Source organism: Phacochoerus africanus, chromosome X (genome assembly GCF_016906955.1).
Source record: "Phacochoerus africanus isolate WHEZ1 chromosome X, ROS_Pafr_v1, whole genome shotgun sequence".
Taxonomy (NCBI): Eukaryota; Metazoa; Chordata; class Mammalia; order Artiodactyla; family Suidae; genus Phacochoerus; species Phacochoerus africanus.
In genome coordinates, this window is record NC_062560.1 from 60,704,953 (window position 1) to 60,724,769 (window position 19,817).

General features: G+C 42.7%; 1 protein-coding gene across 2 annotated transcripts in view; it reads left to right on the plus strand.

Annotated features, from left to right (window-relative positions):
* Positions 1–17,950, plus strand: part of KIF4A (kinesin family member 4A) — a 130,415-nt gene extending 112,465 nt beyond the window's left edge. Inside the window, exons 23-31 of one of the 2 annotated variants that reach the window (XM_047765087.1) lie at positions 377–506; positions 1,908–2,078; positions 2,467–2,574; positions 3,558–3,635; positions 3,992–4,090; positions 4,621–4,803; positions 14,652–14,768; positions 16,787–16,909; positions 17,178–17,950. In XM_047765087.1, coding sequence (XP_047621043.1) covers positions 377–506; positions 1,908–2,078; positions 2,467–2,574; positions 3,558–3,635; positions 3,992–4,090; positions 4,621–4,803; positions 14,652–14,768; positions 16,787–16,909; positions 17,178–17,381 — 1,213 coding nt within the window. In that variant the 3' untranslated portion in view covers positions 17,382–17,950. The remainder of the gene's footprint in view (positions 1–376; positions 507–1,907; positions 2,079–2,466; positions 2,575–3,557; positions 3,636–3,991; positions 4,091–4,620; positions 4,804–14,651; positions 14,769–16,786; positions 16,910–17,177) is intronic. The other variant, XM_047765088.1, reaches the window with a different exon arrangement.
* The last annotated feature ends 1,867 nt before the right edge of the window (positions 17,951–19,817 follow it).

Consider the following 19,817-nt stretch of genomic DNA (forward strand, 5'->3'; position numbering starts at 1 on the left):
CAGGCCAGGGGTCTAATTGGAGGTGTAGCCACTGGCCTACACCAGAGCCACAGCAACACCAGATCCAAGCCATGTCTGCACAGCTCACAGCAACGCCGGATCTTTAACCCACTGAGCAAGGCCAGGGATCGAACCTGCACCCTCATGGTTCCTAGTCGGATTTGGTTCCGCTGAGCCACGACGGGAACTCCTAGAGTGCCTTTTTAAAGAATTTGAGATAATGTATAAAATCCTAACGAAATGACTCAATCATTATTAAATGATGTTTAGCTGATACCTCTGTCCACAAAACATTTGAAGTTTCTCCTCAGAGCTCTTCCCCTCTCCTTGATGTTGAGGCTACTAGCAGTAAGGTGTACTGTTTCTTTCCCTGAAGGAGTGCTCAGATTGCCGACCTACAACAGAAGCTGCTTGACGCAGAAAGTGAAGATAGGCCAAAACACCGCTGGGAGAATATTGCTACCATTCTGGAAGCCAAGTGTGCCCTGAAATATTTAATTGGAGAGGTAAACATCTCTCTTTCTGTCAGTGATTAGGAGTCTGAGCTTGGTGGGTGAAATAAGACGTTAGCCTAGAATACCGTTGTAGTATTATTGCCACTGATCGTGGTAGATACCACAATGACACTAACATTAGAAAAACAGTTTTATGGGTAAAGGTTTGTGTGAACAAGTACGGGCCAGTCACTTAGAAAAATACATGACTTGCAAGTTGATACTCATGCCTGGCATATAGCAGGTGCTCAATAAATATTCGCTGTTATTATGAAAAGATCAGGATGCCATAGTAGACCACTGGTCAAATGTAAAATGTTATACTGTACTACTTTTTAAAATACCTATGAGATGTATTATATTCAAAAAGTTTAAGATACATAATCTAGAAAACAAAATCTTTACTGACCTTAATGTATCATCTTCCATTGTCACAAGAGGAATTAAAATTTATCACCTCTGGTGATTGAGGCATTTTTACTTCAAGCAAGCATATAAACTCTGACTCTACAAGTTTGAGCAATGCTGTCCTTTGTACATTTTTGTGTTGGGTTAGCAGATTTATCATACTAAGGAAATCCTGATTAGACTTGTGAACACTGGTATATATGATATTCACCATCTGGAAAAGTAGACAATATAAAACTAGGCCAGGAGTTCCCGTCGTGGCGCAGTGATTAACAAATCCGACTAGGAACCATGAGGTTGCGGGTTCAATCCCTGGCCTCGCTCAGTGGGTTGATGATCCGGCATTGCTGTGAGCTGTGGTGTGGGTTGCAGACGTGGCTTGGATCCCGTGTTGCTGTGGCTCTGGTGTAGGCTGGCAGCTACAGCTCCGATTCGACCCCTAGCCTGGGAACCTCCATATGCCGCAGGAGCAGCCCAAGAAATGGCAAAAAAAGACAAAAAATAAAAAAGTTTTAAAAATAAAATAAAACTAGGCCAGCATAGGATATCAATCTAGCCTGAAAAGCCAGAGCTACAGTCTCAGCTAATATGTCTACAAGTTCCAACATGTGAATGCAGACATTCTAAAATGGGACATAATAGCTGTAAGGGTGTGTCCTATAGATTCCTCTTTAAAATTAAAGAAGAACTTCTTGAATATCAGAATTTGGAGTTGTTATACACTGTTTGCATTTATTCTTGCCTTGATTTAGAGCAAGAAATTAAAAATGACCTTAGCGGTGGCTTCCAGCTCTAAGGTATCTATCTCAACAGATATCTGGGCTCTTGGCTTAGGTAGTGTTGTTACTATTCAATGGTAGAATCCATATGATCTGAAAAAATAAGAATGGACTTGGACATGGAGGAACTTTTCTCAGTCCGTTTCAAGAAAGCTGCCATTTTCCTGCCTAGTGAATGGGAAGAGGTGGCCATTCTCCAAATAAACTGATCTTTTATCCCTTCCAGCTGGTCTCCTCCAAAATACAGGTCAGCAAGCTTGAAAGCAGTCTGAAACAGAACAAGGCCAGCTGTGCTGACATGCAGAAGATGTTGTTTGAGGAACGAAATCATTTTGCTGAGATAGAGGCAGAGTTACAGGCAGAACTGGTGAGAGTGGAGCAGAAGCACCAAGAGAAGGTAAACTGGCAAGCCAAGAAGCTATACTGAGGAACAACCTAGCATTGCTTTTTGTTGTTAGTTTAAAAATAGAAATAATAATAATAATAGAGGGTATGAGGTTTCCTTCAAAAGGTCATGTAGTCTTTTCCAATTATTGCAAATAGGAAACCAGAAACAGAGAAACATTACTTATCTAAGTTTACAAATGCTGGTCACAATGGCTTTTAGCCTCCAGCTTTAATACCAAGATGAACATGCTGATAACTTTGTGGCTGTGCTTATTATTTCAAGTCATGAGAACAAAAGAGAACAATTTGAAATCACAAAGGAGTCACTGGATTGAACTAAACCAGAATTCCTTTTTCCTCTTATTCCTTTGGTACCATTGGGTTGTATCTTTTCCTAGGTGCTGTACCTCCTCAGCCAGCTGCAACAAAGCCAAATGACAGAGAAGCAGCTAGAGGAGTCAGTCAGCGAAAAGGAACAACAGCTACTGAGCACCCTAAAGTGTCAGGTATGGAGATGAGGCAAAGGTTTCCAGAGATGGGGTCTCCAGGCCTGAGAATCCTGTCTGATTTCGACCCTTGTACTTGCAGCAAACAGTAATTATCTACTGGAAAGAAGGTTTATAATGGTAGCCTCTGTTATCTTGTTAGCCTTATTTGATCCGTTTAGGGGCGTTTAGGATGTAGCCACACATAGAATAACCTCTGTTTTGGTACAGAAATGACAGTACCTACTCCACACCAGACTTTGAGACCTCCTGGTTCTTTGCCTCAACCCTGAGCTCTAAAGAGTTGAGAAAGTTAAGTCATCTCGGGCATTTAGCTGTCTCTTCTATGCCTGTTCTGAGTTGAGGCCTGACCTATTTGTAAAATGCCTGGGGTCTGCCTTTCTTCCAGAGGCTGGGAACACCACACCCTTTAGTAGCATGTTGGAGCACTCTTTTATCCAACTTAGAATCTTTTTCCTGAACTACCAGTTTCAAGGTTTCCTTGGCACCTCCCATCAAAACATAACCAAACTTGTTAAGGTCATATGCATGAATCTAATTGTCTTAAGTGCCAGGAAGTTTAATCAGGCTTATTAGTGTAGCAAAAAAACTGCCTAGTCAGTGTTGAGAAGGGTGGACAAAAACATCTGTAGACTTCAAAGAAGCAGTTGACTCTCTGGGTGGGTTTCTTTATTAGCATCCTGATGTGACTAAGAGGATATAAGACTAGAAAATAGAACATAATGAGGAAGGCGTGTAAGGCAGAGCCCATGGCTCCTATGAGTTCAGTCATGGCTGCTTGGGAGCATTGGAATAGAGGTAGCATTCAGGACACCTAGGAATTGGTGAGGATCAAGCATTTTTCTGGGTGCCAATGCCTGCTGTGCAAAAACCATCTGCTGCCAGCAACTTGGCAGTAGGATGTTTTCATCTCTGTGAGTTGTTTGGTAACCCGCATGTAGTGCCCAAAATAACCCCACTATCACTGCACTATCTGGAAATAGGACGAAGAACTTGAGAAAATGCGGGAAGTGTGTGAGCAAAATCAGCAGCTTCTCCGAGAGAACGAAATCATGAAGCAGGTAGTACAGCTTCTCAACCATTTAATAATTCCTGGGCGATCTTACTGTAACTGAGGCCTGCTCTTGGGAACAACCCCAAGTATAAAGACAGACTGATTTTATGAGGTCTACATCTAATTTCCATGTGATATAGTCAAATGCATTTCAAATGGTATAAACACATTTTTTAAACTTTGCTCCTTTCTGAATCTAATGCTGAACTTATAAAGTGGGAATCCTTCAACCTATTTTACTCTTACCCTGCCTCACTTTACTATGGCTTAAAATTACGCTAATTTAGGAATCTTTATGCTTTAGCCATGAACACTCTCAGAAGCTGCCCTGCAATGTACACTTTGTCTCTTCTTTTCAAATAGAAACTGAACCTCCTCCAAGTAGCCAGCAAACAGAAATCTCATCTCCCTAAGGATACCGTTCTATCTCCAGACTCTTCTTTCGAGTACATCCCACCTAAGGTAAACTGCTCAGTGCCTGTAATAGCTTCTTATAGCCAAGGTTTGGGGTGAGTGTGCTAAAACCGCCTTTTAGAAGAGGTTGAGAGTTAAAATTCCCAAATTCCAGCACCTCAATTTTCCTTGGAGTCCCAGATAAAACTACAGTACAATCTTGAGGAAAATAGGCATTCTCCCTACCTAGAAGGCTGACTTTGGGCCATGTACAGGCGTTATGTAACACAGCTGAGGAGGAGGAAGAAGAGGAGCATGAGAAAAGAGTGGTATTAGCCATGCTTCCAAAGATACTTATCTCATAAGTCCTTTCTTCCTCCCTCAGATTGCTCAGCCTCTGTCCCTTCACTTTCTCTCCCCTTCAAAGACTCAGTCAAGCCAAGGGCTAAAGCAGAATTTCCTCTGATTGGTAAAGCCAATGGGGTATATTTGAGGGGGTCTGAAATCTCTGCTCTGAGAATATGGCTGGCAACAGCTATAAGCATTGTTGTTGTTGTTGTTTTTATTGTTAAATAATCATTCCAAACTTTTTTTCTTAGCCCAAGCCTTCCCGTTTTAAAGAAAAGTTCCTGGAACAAAGCATGGACATTGAAGATCTAAAATATAGTTCGGAATATTCTGTGAATGAGCCTGAGGACAGTGATAGTGATGGTGGCAATGAGGATGATGAGGAATGGAAGCCAACAACATTAGTTAAGATGTCCAAGAAGAACGTCCAAGGGGTAGGAGGCAGCTCTCTTTCAGGGGTTCTAGTCATTAGTCTTCACTGCCAGTGGGAATATGCCAGCCCCAGACCTGTACCTCAGTCCTTCTATCCCATTCGGAGTTATTGGCTCCACTGAAGGGTGCTTGTGGGGCTAGCTCTGTGTAGAACATGGGGCTACTTGAGAGGGCTCAAGTATATGAGGGCTCTCTAAATGTTTTCAGGTTCTTACCAGTCTGAACAGGTAGTAGCGCTCTATACCATTTCATTGAAACTGGTTCCAGTGTGGTCATAATAATCCTTCACATTTTTATAGCACTTTACAGTTTGTAAACTATTCTCATATATGTTACTTCTTTTCATTGTCACAAAAAATTCCAGTGAGGTGTTGTTTATTATTTGTATTTTACAGATGGGTCTGAGACCCATGGAAGGGAAATAACCTTGCCCGAGGTCATTAAACCAAATGACAGTCGGGACTTAAAACCAAATATTCTGACTCCACGTCTGATTTGTTTCTACCACCTCATGGTCATCAGTAAAAATTGCAGACCAGAAGCTGAGTGGGAACTTTAAGATCGAACACACCAAGTTAAGGCTAGTTAGGAACAATCTGACTTTGAAGGATGATTTATTTACTTATGTAATGATAGTCCTACATAATGATCAAACCTAGATGTTTTATGTTGAAACATTAACTTTCCCGGCACTACAGTTCACCACTACCCCAATTGTGCCCTGCAGCCACATTCTACTTAAAAGAGAACAACTCACAAAATACCCTAGCTGGATTCTTGGAAAGTTACTTGATTTTATTAGCTGATAGTGCACTACATGGGGAACTGAGCCTTGTAAAGCCACAACACCAGAGAGAAGCAAGTCATGAGAAATAGATAGTCACAGTGGCATTAAAGCATTTGGATAGTCATCAGGAATGCAGCATACCATGTGCTCTTAGTGGGACTAATGGCTCATCCTTACCTTCAGAGAGCTTATAATCTAATGGGGAAAACAAGGCAAAGAAATAGGAGCACATTATAGAACCTCAGCATATTCATCTCAGGGAGATGGACTGACTCTGATTCATTTACACAACAAACATTTATGGACTCTCTACTGTGGTTGAAGTAGAAAGCATGAGCTGAATGTCGATGAAAAGGTCAGCCAAAAATAGGAAGCAGAGGTAAGAGATACACACAGAGGAGTTGCAATCATGGCTCAGCGGTTAATGAACCCGACTAATTTCCATGAGGATGCGGGTTCTATCCCTGCTCGGTGGGTTAAGGATCCAGCGTTGCTGTGAGCTGTGGTGTAGGTCACAGACATGGCTCGGATCCCATGTTTCTGTGGCTGTGGCATAGGCCCATGGCTACAGCCCCAATTGGACCCCTATATGCCAGGAACCTCCATATGCCACGGATGCAGCCCTAAAAAGATAAAAGAAAAAAACACCATAGCATGTTTACAAATATTGTCATTTCTCCCCTTTGGCAGAAAAGAGGGAGCATTTGTCTAATAAATATAAGACTAGAGCTCAAGTGTCCTAATTCCCAGTCTGGTATTCTTTATGTTACAATTTTTACCAGATCTTATCATTCTGAGATATAATGTAATACTAAAATCAATACTAAAAGAATTATGGACTGTAGGAGTCCCCACTGTGGTGCAATGGGATCAGCAGCGTCTTTGGAACCCTGGGATACATGTTCAATCCCCAAACCCAGCACAGTGGGTTAAGGATCTGGCATTGCCAAAACTGTGGCTAGGGCCTGATCCCTGGCCTGGGAACTCCATTTGACGCGGGACAGCCAAAAAAAAGAAAGGAAGGAAAGAAAAGAAAGAGAAAAAGAATTAAAAATTCTTAATCCTCATTGCACATTAGAATCTCCAAGGGAGCTTTTAAACACATGGAGCCTGGGACCCCACCTCCAGATATTCTGATTTAATTGGTCTGAGGTGGGACCTGGTGCACCTGTTTTGAAAAGCTCCCCAGAAATTCCTTATGTGCAGCCAGGGGTTGAGAACCACTGGCTTAAAGGAACCCCAGAGGTCTTTCATCTCTACTTCCCACTCTATATAAAGAATCTCTATTATAGTGGTTCTCAACAATGGTGTTGGGACATACTGGGGAGTTGCTAGCAGTTGTGATACACACATATGTATACACACATACACACACACACATATACATTCCACATACCTGATATTTAAGATTATGTCTGTGGCAAGATCGTGCTCCCTCCCTTATATTCTGATCTGCATTCTGGTGTGAGAGAAAATAGGATGAATTTATGGCTAGAGCATATGGCATTCACGTGACTACATCTGTCATGTAAGTAAGTCATGAGTGTTCTATAATACCACTACCAGGTGTTTAGCCTCTGGTTTCTTGAAAACAAGTAATCCAGTAGGGGGAAGTTCACAGTCTTACAGGGCAGCCCATTGTATTCCAGATAGCTATTAGAAAGTTGTTCTTGGTTGAGCTAAAAGTATGCTGTCCTATGAAACATCCCAATGAGTCTCGGCTATGTACAAGTCTAATTGCTCTTTGTGACAGCTCTCCAGATACTACTATCATTCTTTTATCCCTGTAGATAAACTAAAGACACATAGACAAGGTAATAGAGTGTTTTTGAAGCACATCAATAAATGTGTAAATTCTCAGAGAACTATACCCAGTCCATTGCAATCAATGGATCACTGTCACCCTGGTGAGATATCTCTAGGACATGTCATAGAACTCTATCTTTTGCTCTTATTCAAAGAAGCAAAGTTTTTGTTTTTGCTTTCATGTCTAATGTTGGCAAGGGTGACTAAGATGAGTATTCCTGTCTGTTGCTATTAGGAATGTAAATTGGTCTACCTTTCTGGAAAGCAACTTGAAAATACATATGAAAAGCCTTAAAATGTTTTTATCCTTTGGCCCAGTAATTATACACATAGGTATTTATACTAAAGAAGTGGTCATCAGTATGGAAAAAGATTTACAAACTTTTTTGAGCAACAAACTGTGGATCAGGCACTGTTTCTAGGTGCTGAGGATACAATAAACCAAGACTAAGATCCTTGGCCTCATGAAACTGAAGACATTCTTACAGATGCAGTGACCAGAAAAAAAAAACAAATGAAATAATTTTAGATGATGGTAAGAGATAAGAAGAATATATAGTCAAGTCGTAGAGAATGATGGCATAGGAAAAGGGTACTTTAGAAGAATGTGTGGGAGAGGCCTCTTTGAGGAGGAGATCTCAAGCTGAGATCTGAACAAAGTGAGGGAGCAAATCAGGAAAAATTCAGAACATTTCAAGAAAAGCAAACAGTAAATGCAAAGGCCTCAGGTCAGAAGTGAGCTTGGCTTATCAAGGAGCAACTGAAAAGGCCAGTGTGGCGGAGGATATTGAGAAATAGGAGAGTGTAGTACACAGTCAGGTCAAAGGGGTAGTCAGGGCCAGATGCCAAGGGCCTTGTCAATCAATCATGGTAAGATGTGGATTGTACTTATGTACCAGTATGTTTGCTGTAACATGATTTATTACAGCACACAATTTCTTTCAAAACAATCTTAATATCTAACATTAGAGGACTGGTTTTAAGTAAATTGACATTTCTACATGATGAAATACTATGTACAACTGTTAAATATTAAAAATCATGGTTTTGATTTTCAGGTTTTGTAAAGTAATATATATTATTCTCAGGAAAAAAAAAACATGTCATAATGGTTTCTTTTACCTTCACAACTACAGAACAATGGTGATGGTTGGCATATGAAAGAGACTTGAGGACTTGAATTTAACTGTAAATGCAGTATGAATCACAAAGATATGACAAAGGGAAAAAAAGCTACTGTGATTCTAGGATTCACTAACAGAACTATTGAGTTCATAACAAGGGAGGTGTTTGTTTCAGTCTACTTCACAGTGGTCACACCACATTTAGAAAGTTCTCCTCACTTCTGGATGTCACAATTAAAAATGAACTTGGACAAGTTGGTGCATAGCCAAGGTGGTGAGGATTCTTGGAAACCATGTCATGTGGTGAATCATTAGGGGAGCTAGGTATATTTAGCTTTAAGAGGACTTGGACAGAGCGGGACTGGGGAGTGAAAATGGTGCTGAGGGAAAAGGAAAGAGAAAAAACCTACTACATGGAGACTAAACAACATGCTACTAAAAAACCAATGGGTCAATGAGGAAATCAAGAAGGAAATTAAAAACTACCTTGAAACAAATAATAATGAAGACACAACCTCTCAAAATCTATGGGATGCTGCAAAAGCAGTGCTCAGAGGGAAATTTATACCAATACAGGCCTTTCTCAAAAAAGAAGAAAGATCCCAAATTGACAACTTAACCCTCCACCTAAATGAATTAGAAAAAGAAGAACAAAAAAGTCCTAAAGTCAGCAGAAGGAAGGAAATTATAAAGATCAAAGAAGAAATCAATAAAATAGAGACTCAAAAAACAATAGAGAAAATTAATAAAACCAAGAGCTGGTTCTTTGAAAAGGTGAACAAAATGGACAAACCCCTGGCCAGACTCACTAAAAAGAGGAGAGAAAGAACCCAAATAACCAAAATTATAAATGAAAAAGGAGAAATCACAACGGATACAGCAGAAATACAAAAACCCATAAGAGAATACTATGAACAACTATACAGCAACAAGTTGGACAATCTGGAAGAAATGGACAATTTTCTAGAATCTTACAGCCTGCCAAAACTGAATCAAGTAGAAACAGACCAACTGAACAGACCGATCACTAGAAATGAAATTGAAGAGGTCATAAAATCACTCCCTACAAATAAAAGTCCAGGACCAGATGGCTTCACAGTTGAATTCTGTCAAACATATACAGAGGAATTGGTGCCCATCCTCCTTAAACTCTCTCAAAAGGTTGAAGAAGGAATACTCCCAAAGACATTCTATGATGCCACCATCACCCTCATTCCAAAACCAGACAGAGATACCACCAAAAAAGAAAACTATCGCCCAATATCATTGATGAATATAGATGCAAAAGTTCTCAACAAAATCTTAGCCAACCGAATCCAATAACATATCAAAAAAATTATACACCATGACCAGGTTGGGTTCATCCCACGTTCACAAGGATGGTTCAACATACGCAAATCAATCAGCATCATACACCACATTAACAAAAAAAAAGTCAAAAATCATATGATCATCTCAATAGACGCAGAAAAAGCATTTGACAAAGTCCAACATCCATTCATGATCAAGACCCTCGCCAAAGTGGGTATAGAGGGAACATTCCTGAACATAATCAAAGCCATTTATGAGAAACCCACAGCAAATATAATCCTCAGTGGGGAAAAACTGAAAGCCTTCTCACTCCAATCTGGAACAAGACAGGGATGCCCACTCTCACCACTGCTCTTCAACATAGTTTTGGAAGTCCTGGCCACAGCAATTAGGCAAACAAAAGAAATAAAAGGCATCCATATAGAAAGAGAAGAGATCAAACTGTCACTGTATGCAGATGACATGATACTATACATAGAAAACCCTAAGGACTCAACCCCAAAACTACTTGAACTGATTAATAAATTCAGCAAAGTAGCAGGATATAAGATTAACATTCAGAAGTCAGTTGTACTTCTGTATACCAGCAATGAAATATTAGAAAAGGAATACAAAAATACAATACCTTTTAAAATTGCACCTCACAAAATCAAATACCTCGGAATACACCTGACCAAGGAGGTAAGGGACCTATATGCTGAGAACTATAAAACTTTCATCAAAGAAATCAAAGAAGATGTAAAGAAATGGAAAGATATTCCATGTTCCTGGATTGGGGAAATCAATATTGTAAAAATGGCCATACTACCCAAAGCAATCTACAGATTCAATGCAATCCCTATCAGATTACCCAGGACATTTTTCACAGAACTAGAACAAACAATCCAAACATTTATATGGAACCACAAAAGACCCACAATTGCCAAAGCAATCCTGAGAAACAAAAACCAAGCAGGAGGCATCACTCTCCCAGACTTCAAGAAATACTACAAAGCCACAGTCATCAAAACAGTGTGGTACTGATATCAAAACAGACAGACAGACCAATGGAACAGAATAGAGAACCCGGAAATAAACCTTGACACCTATGGTCAATTAATCTTTGACAAGGGAGGCAAGAACATAAAATGGGAAAAAGAAAGTCTATTCAGCAAGCATTGCTGGGAAACCTGGACAGCTGCATGCAAAGCAATGAAACTAGAACACACCCTCACACCATGCACAAAAATAAACTCCAAATGGCTGAAAGACTTAAATATACGACAGGACACCATCAAACTCCTAGAAGAAAACATAGGCAAAACACTCTCTGACATCAACATCATGAATATTTTCTTAGGTCAGTCTCCCAAAGCAATAGAAATTAGAGCAAAAATAAACCCATGGGACCTCATCAAACTGAAAAGCTTTTGCACAGCAAAGGAAACCAAAAAGAAAACAAAAAGACAACTTACAGAATGGGAGAAAATAGTTTCAAATGATGCAACTGACAAGGGCTTAATCTCTAGAATATATAAACAACTTATACAACCCAACAGCAAAAAAGCCAATCAATCAATGGAAAAATGGGCAAAAGACCTGAATAGACATTTCTCCAAAGAAGATATACAGATGGCCAACAAACACATGAAAAAATGCTCAACATCGCTGATTATAAGAGAAATGCAAATCAAAACTACCATGAGATATCACCTCACACCAATCAGAACAGCCATCATTCATAAGTCCACAAATAACAAGTGCTGGAGGGGGTGTGGAGAAAAGGGAACCCTCCTACACTGTTGGTGGGAATGTAAACTGGCCCAGCCACTATGGAGAACAGTTTGGAGATACCTTAGAAATCTATACATAGAACTTCCATATGACCCTGCAATCCCACTCTTGGGCATCTATCCGGACAAAACTCTACTTAAAAGAGACACGTGCACCCGCATGTTCATTGCAGCACTATTCACAATAGCCAGGACATGGAAACAACCCAAATGTCCATCAACAGATGATTGGATTCGGAAGAGGTGGTATATATACACAATGGAATACTACTCAGCCATAAAAAAGAATGCCATAATGCCATTTGCAGCACCATGGATGGAACTAGAGACTCTCATACTGAGTGAAATGAGCCAGAAAGACAAAGACAAATACCATATGATATCACTTATAACTGGAATCTAATATCCAGCACAAATGAACATCTCCTCAGAAAAGAAAATCATGGACTTGGAGAAGAGACTTGTGGCTGCCTGATGGGAGGGGGAGGGAGGGGGAGGGATCGGGAGCTTGGGCTTATCAGACACAACTTAGAATAGATTTACAAGGAGATCCTGCTGAATAGCATTGAGAACTTTGTCTAGATACTCATGTTACAACAGAAGAAAGGCTGGGGGAAAAATGTAATTGTAATGTATACATGTAAGGATAACCTGACCCCCTTGCTGTACAGTGGGAAAATTAAAAAAAAAAAATTATTAAAAAAAATAAAATAAATGTAATTGGGATTTAAAAAAAAAAAGAAAATGGTGCTGAGTTTGAACATATACGCTGTAAAAAGGGGGTTAAACTGATTCCATGTCATTCCAGATAGCAGAATTGGGTCCTGAGGTCAGAAGTTATATAGAAATTCTTATCATCTCAGGATAAATAGAGCTTTGGATAATAAGACCAGGAATATTAGAGAGGGGCTTTATAACATCAAATCAGGCTGAGGTCTCTTCTGACTAATCCATTCTGTGAGCTCTGCCACCTATGTTTGTTCCAAGCCAAACTCTCCCACTTTCTTCCACCGTTTCTCTTATAACATCACTTCCTATAATGCAGATCACTCACCCCGTTTTTGTTTAATGCCCTCTATTAAACATACTAGCGAAGTCCTGAATGTGTGTGTAAGGAGACCTACTTATTGACGAAATGGGCTTAATACATGAAAAGCACTTGTAACAGTGCCTGGCACACATTAATATCAGCTATTACTACTGCAGCCTCGTGGGTAAACGTGAACATGGCACTGTGAGGAGTATGGATGAATGGTGGCATGTTCGCAGAGTGAAAATGAATGGAGCAGGAACTCCATGCATCAACGGATAATAAGATACCATTTATGGTAGTTCCCGTCGTGGCTCAGCGGTTAGGGAACCCAACTAGCATCCATGAGGACGTGGGTTTGATCCCTGGCCTCACTCAGTGGGTTAAGGATCTGGTGTTGCCGTGAGCTGTAGTATAGATTGCAGACGCAGCTCAAATCCCACATTGCTGCAGCTGTGGCATAGGCCGGCAACTACGGTTCCAATTGGACCCCTAGCCTGGAAACCTCCACATGCTGCGGGTACAGCCCTAAAAAACAAAAAACCATTTATATGTAAAGTTTAAAAGTGTGTAAGATAATTTCTTATATTTTTTAATAAAAACTCATATGTGGTTTAAAAAAAAAAGTGTATGGGAATAATATGCACCTAATCCCAAGACACTGCCTCTGGGAGGGAGGGAGGTGAATGGGTAGACAGGAGGCTTCAGTTATATCTGTCTTTGACTCATCAAGGGGTAGTTGGGGACATGAGTGGGTTTTATTGTCTATACTTTTTATATGCCAAAAAATTAATGGCGTCCTAAAATAGGACACATTATTTCAAATGGTGTCTTTCTGACCCCATTGCTCCCGTGATTTCTGAACTCCAGATTTCTGCCTGACAGACTTGCTTTTTGACAGCCATTTCACACTGTTGCTTGCTAGATACCTCAAATCCCTAGGCCCTTTTTGCACAAACTACTCTTAAGCCAGATATCCCCCACCTTATATTTATATGGCTGATTTTGGGGGAACCTAAATGCCAGGTTTACATTTATTCCATTATAGCTTTTCTGTCCACTTTCAGCCCATAATTCCAGCCTGTCAAAATATTTTGAATTGCAGTTCTGTTATCCTACATATTAGTCATCCTTCCAGCTTTGCGTCGTTGTTACAGCTGATAAATATGCCTACCTCATAGACTGGTTATGAGATTCAAATGAGGTTTTGAATTTCTATATATGAAAGTACTCAGAAAACTGTAAAGTGCTATACAAATTAAATAATCTTATTTCATATCATCAGTGATTTATTAAAATATTGAATGATTAAACCGCAGGGGACAAAGCCCAGGCCGATGCTAGACAAATTGTCGAAATGTGAGTTGGATGACAGTACAGCTTGGGTAGATCTAAAGATACTGAGTATCTAAAGATACTCAGTCCTTAAATATGCCTAACTCCACTACCATCCAGCTCACAGTTCTTCACTTTGGCCATAAATTCATCATGAGAATCTTTGTCAGTTGCCCTGCATTAAGGTATCACTGCAGTCTGTCTTTCAAGTTATACTATCCCCAAAGTCTGGCATTACTTGTTCTTAAAAAAATCTATGGTGGGAGTTCCCATCATGGTGCAGCGGAAACAAATCCAACTGGGAACCGTGAGGTTGCAGGTTCGATCCCTGGCCTCACTCAGTGGGTTAAGGATCCGGCGTTGCCATGAGCTGTGGTCTAGGTCGCAGATGCAGCTTGGATCCCACGTTGCTGTGGCTGTGGTGTAGCCCGGCAGCTGTAGCTCTGATTAGACCCCCAGCCTGGGAACCTCCATATGCTGCGGGTGCAGCCCTAAAAAGAAAAAAACAAAACAAAACCTATGGTGGTTCTTGGTGATCATTGTTTCACTAAAAAAGAGAGGACTGAGGAGACAGACACTTAGTAAAGTTCATGGTACTTTCCATTTTATCTAGAATGGCTTGCAAGTGAAGGGAAGATACTTCAGACTTTTCAGTAATGTGTCTTTCTGCAAACCTGTTTTGCAGTGTTCGTGCAAGGGCTGGTGTGGGAACAAGCAGTGTGGGTGCAGGAGACAAAAGTCGGACTGTGGCATGCACTGCAGCTGTGACCCCACAAAGTGTAGGAACCGTCAGCAAGACAAGGTAGAGTCGGGGCTCTCACCCTTCACCATTCCTTCAGATCTTCCATCAGTTTCTGCCTTTTTCTTCTACCTTCCTTCCTGAAACCTGGAGTCTCCTACACCGTTCTTGCTAGCCTTTTTCCCTTTGCAAACAGAAAAAGACATTTCGCTTCTCAGTCCTTCTTCCTTGCTGCCAACCTGTCCACACAACCCCTTCAAAAACCACAGCCTTGGGAGTTCCCATCATGGCACAGTCGTTAACGAATCCAACGAGGAACCATGAGGTTGCGGGTTTGATCCCTGGCCTCACTCAGTGCGTTAAGGATCTGCCATTGCCTTGAGCTGTGGTGTAGGTTGCAGACGTGGCTCAGATCTGGCATTGCTGTGGCTGTGGTGTAGGCTGGCGGCTGTAGCTCCAATTTGACTCCTAGCCTAGGAACCTCCATATGCCATGAGTGCGGCCCTAAAAGGACAAAAGACAAAAATAAATAAATAAAAGAAAAAAAGAAACCACAGCCTTTGCCAGAAGATTCCCAGATGTGCATCTCCCCACCCCCAGCCTTGGCTGTAAAATTTTGTAGTTTCTAGGGCAAGAACAAGGAATAGGAAAACAAGCATTTACAGGCGTATAACCATGCAGGATCAAACTAGTCCAGAGGCTTAGCTGAAACTGTAAGGACCACGTGCTGAGGTAGCAGCTTCCAGGAAGGAAGTTAATCCTTCTGACATCTTGACACATTAGACCTTTGCCATGGGAACCAGCTATTCCAAGGCTCTAGGAAAAGACCCACAGGAACTTGGTCTTTCTGATAGTCACTGTTAGGAGCCAAGTTAACTGTTGTTGTTCTCCTTATATTGCTCCCAAAAATAGCAAACTAGGGGAAACAAAATGTGTACTGAGAAGGGCAGCACCAGGCAGATCAGATCCCCAAACTTGACTTATGCCTAGCTGTACCCACAGCAAAAGCTCATTCCTGCTGCTCTCTGTGGGAGACACAGTAATTCTAGCAAGACTAGTTCACTATGCATTTCTCAAACATCTACATGGGAGCAGTTTTTCCCTGGGTCTTCTATTAAAAAGATTTCTAAGATAGGTAGTCATTAGAGGACTGAAGTGACAAGTTAGAGGTCAGGCTAAGAACTATAGACGTAGCATTGTAGAAGGGCCTTTTTTTTTTTGGCCGCACCCATAGCATGGGGAAGTTCCCGGGCCAGGAATCAAACCTGCACCACAGCAGCAGCAACCCAGGCTGCTGCAGTGATAACGCTGGATCCTTAACCCACCACATCACAAGGGAACTCCCTAGAAGGACCTTAAGGGTTCTCTATCCCCGTGGTTTTCTCAGTTGGTGTTCTAGAGTCCTGTAGTGGCTCCAGAGAAGTGCTTCTGGGCAGAGGAGTGTGGCCCAACTCAGACCCCATGCCAACCAAAGTAACTTGCTCTTTGCTTGATTAGATATTGAGTTTCCTCTTAGAATTTCAGTTGTAAAACCACTGATCTAGTACAAATACTTCCATTTTACAGAGAAGGAAACTAAGGCCCAGAGATAAACTTGTGACTCGTTTATACAGCTGGTCATGGTGGCCAAGATTAGACCTCAGGCTTCCTGACTCTTAATCCAGTTCAGTTTCCATGACAACAGGCTATAATTCTAATCTAAGCTCTACCACAGAGTCGCCTTGTTACCTAAGCAACTTCTCTCTCTTGGCCTCAGCTTCCTTCTCTGAAAGGAAGACTAATACAGGCAACACCCTGTGGAAATGCTAAAAAGGATAGTGCAGATTATAGATGGAAGAAAATTAATCAAAGAAGTGACCAAGGCTCAGCCTTGTTTGAAATGGTGCCACTCTGCTACCCAGCCATTTGGCTTCAGATGCTGCCATTGAGCATTATGACCTCCCTGAGCAGGGTCACCCTAAGACTTGCTTAGACTGACTGATGAGGCCCTCAGAGCTCTACGTCACTGGTTGAAGGGGAGAAGACTGATTTTGCAACTCCAGAAACTGACTTTCTAATATGCCCGTCTGCTGGCTTCTCAGGAGAGCTTGGGCACTGTCGAGCGGACTCAGGATTCTGAAGGCTCCTTCAAACTGGAGGATCCCACAGAGGTGACTCCAGGATTGGCCTTCTTTAACCCTGTCTGTGCCACTCCCAACAGCAAGGTAAGTGGGCTAAGAAGGCAGATGTTTACAAATGTATTAGCTTCCATCTCTGCATTAGCGCTGATAGAGATCTGTAAGAGAAAAGGAGGTAAAGGTACAGTCAGCTTGCTGGGAATTGGGCAGAGGCTAGAGTCTGATTTTCTCAACAGAGCAGTCTTGAGGGTCACCTCGTACCACGGGGAGTGTGCTAAGCATTTGTAGGAGCTAGGCTGTGCTGAGCCTCTGTCTCTACCTCAGATCTAGTCATAGCTGTCTGTGCCCTTCCTAGATCCTGAAAGAGATGTGTGATGCAGAGCAGGTGCTGTTAAAGAAGACAGCTTCAGCTGCCTCCTACCTTGGCCTCCCAGAGTCGAAACACATAGCAACAGAATCCCAAGAAAATAAAGCTCCAGGGAAGAAAAAGAAACGAGCTCTGGCCAGCAATACCAGCTTCTTCTCTGGCTGCTCCCCCATTGAAGAAGAGGCCCACTGAAGTTGGACTCATCATCTCTGCCCCCCGTCTGGGTTGGGAGAGGCTTTCCGGTTGCAGCCGGAAGGGGTTTTCTAATGACTCCTCCTGATTTCAGGTTTCTTGCTGTTGACAAAAGGAATGGCATGTTACTGAGAGAGAGAGAGAGAACATTTGTTGGATGCTGGCAACTCAATCTCCGCCCTCCCCACCCCAGCCCCAGACTACTACTCTCCTCTCCAGAAGGGTGCTGAGCTACCTGCTGGAGAGAGAACCAGCTGACCTTCCTGGTGACTCATCAGGAAACAGTCCTCAGTACAATCTAGTTCTTTCTTATTCATGAGCAGTTAGAGCTATCTCCCAATGGGGACCAGGCCAAGGCTATCTTATCTCTAGGTTGTCTCAGCTTAATGGCAGAGCCTGGCCTAGGTTGGTGGCCTGGCAAATCCTTCACCCCACCTCTGGAATGAGGTTGGGATCTTTCCTGTCCTGACTTCTCTGGATTCTACCTTCAGTTGTCTCTCATGTTGCTGAGGTAAATGAAGTCTTTTTAAATGTTAATGTTAAGTAAATAAATAAATCTTAGTCCATCTGCTGTTTGGAAAGATTCTTCTGTGCTAGAGAGAGAAATATAATTCCAACTTGTGTTCCTTGGCCCCTGGAAATGCTATTCAGGAGAGTCAGTGCAAGTACCCAAGCCTCACTGCCTTTTAGTAGCCCTCTGTCCCTGAGGGGAGTATGCAGCACCAAGTCGTGTGTCTTCATGTTGCTCTCTTACCTCAGGAAATCAGAATAACGCTAGCAAGGCCAGTGGCCTAACCTTCACTGTGGAGCCTGCCCAGTCTGGTCTCCACATTCAGGAGAAAGGAGCTGTATTTACTAAGTATCTCCATGTGTTTGCCACAGTTTTACTTGCTCCCCACCAAAAAAGTTCAAGGTGAATAAGTGTCCTTATTTTGCAGATGAGGAAACAGAGGTTAAGTCATTTCACTAAAGTCACAGAGTTACTGAATAATAGAGCTAGGACTTGAATCCAGATCTGACACCACAGCCTCTTGTGTGACTCTAGAATGGCAGCAGTGTCTATTCCTAATGCCTTGCGGCCTGATTTGGCATCACCTGGGCATAGGAGCATACTGCTGCCCAGTCCCCAGCCAGCACAGCACTGGCTGCCTGCTTTCTCCTCTGAGAGGAAAGAGGAAGGGCATGTGCATAGCTTACTCCTCACTCTGCACCTGGGTTCTCCATCTCTGCTTAAGGTGAAGAGGGAGCCAGCCCTGGCCCTGCAGCCTTCTGGGGAGCTCACAAGCCCTGAGCTTCATATCCACATCCATTCCAAATCCCAGCCCCCACCCCCAAAAAAGCTCCCAAAGCTTCCCCCCAGAATTCAGCACACGAAAGCTAAGACTCCTCCAGAGTCCAACAGAGTCTGAGCAAAAGAAACCAAAGGACAACCTGCCTAGAGCGAAGCCTGCAGGACTCAGTGACGTGGCAGCCCTCGCTGGCCTCCTGCCAGCAAGCAGCCCAGCTTCTCTTTGCATTTTAATGCCGAGGGAGCAAGGGAGCCTTTGCCATTGCCAACTAGAGCCCCTGGATACAATGGGAAGGCAGAGAAGGAGGGGGGCCAGCTCTTGGCATAAGAGAGCCAGTCTTCCTTCTTGCTGTTCCAAATCCAGTGCGTTTGGGGGGAGGGGTAGCCGAGCTTATCCCTAGAGAAGGCATCCTTTCCCACCAACACTTCGCTAGACTCCAGGCTTCATCAGGCAAAAGGTAGAGAGGGAAGATCAGTCAAGCCAGCCCCCAGTCCCCGGCCCACCCAGAGCCCTGTGCTCTAGTGCTAAGCTGACTCTACAACGTGCTGGCTATCCTGCTGTGTGGTTACAGCATCTTTTGTATGTGTTCATCTTCCAAAAGCCAGTGACCCTAACACTATACATTCCTCCAATGATGCTTGGAAAGAGACTGGATGCCTTGGGGTCAAGTCAGCGGGAATGATGCAAATTTCAGCACATCTTAAATGAGCATCTCCTTTCTAGGGTGATGGGGGGGGGCGAAGGGGAGGGCTGCTAATGTCACCCAGGCCTCACAGGGCCCATAGAGACCCCTGGTCCAGAAACAGTGAAACTGGAAGTGGCTTGCAACTCTGAGGTCTCTTCTAGATGCGCCTTGCAAAAGTCGAAGTAGGATCTCAAGAGGAAAGGGAAGCTGATGAGGAAAGGCTATCCTCCCAGGGAGCTTGAGTCTGGATGCTAGACTTACACACACACACACACACACACACACACACACACACACACACACACACACACTCCTTCCCAAGGGGCTGGCTGGGCCCCTTCTCACTGCCAAGTTGCATTGCAAAGTTGTGTGGTTACCTCCCCCCAGCTTCCCGCCCGCCCACCCATGCCCTCAGCCCTCGCCTCCCTGAGCTGGGACAAAGCCTCAGCAATGACTGAAAGG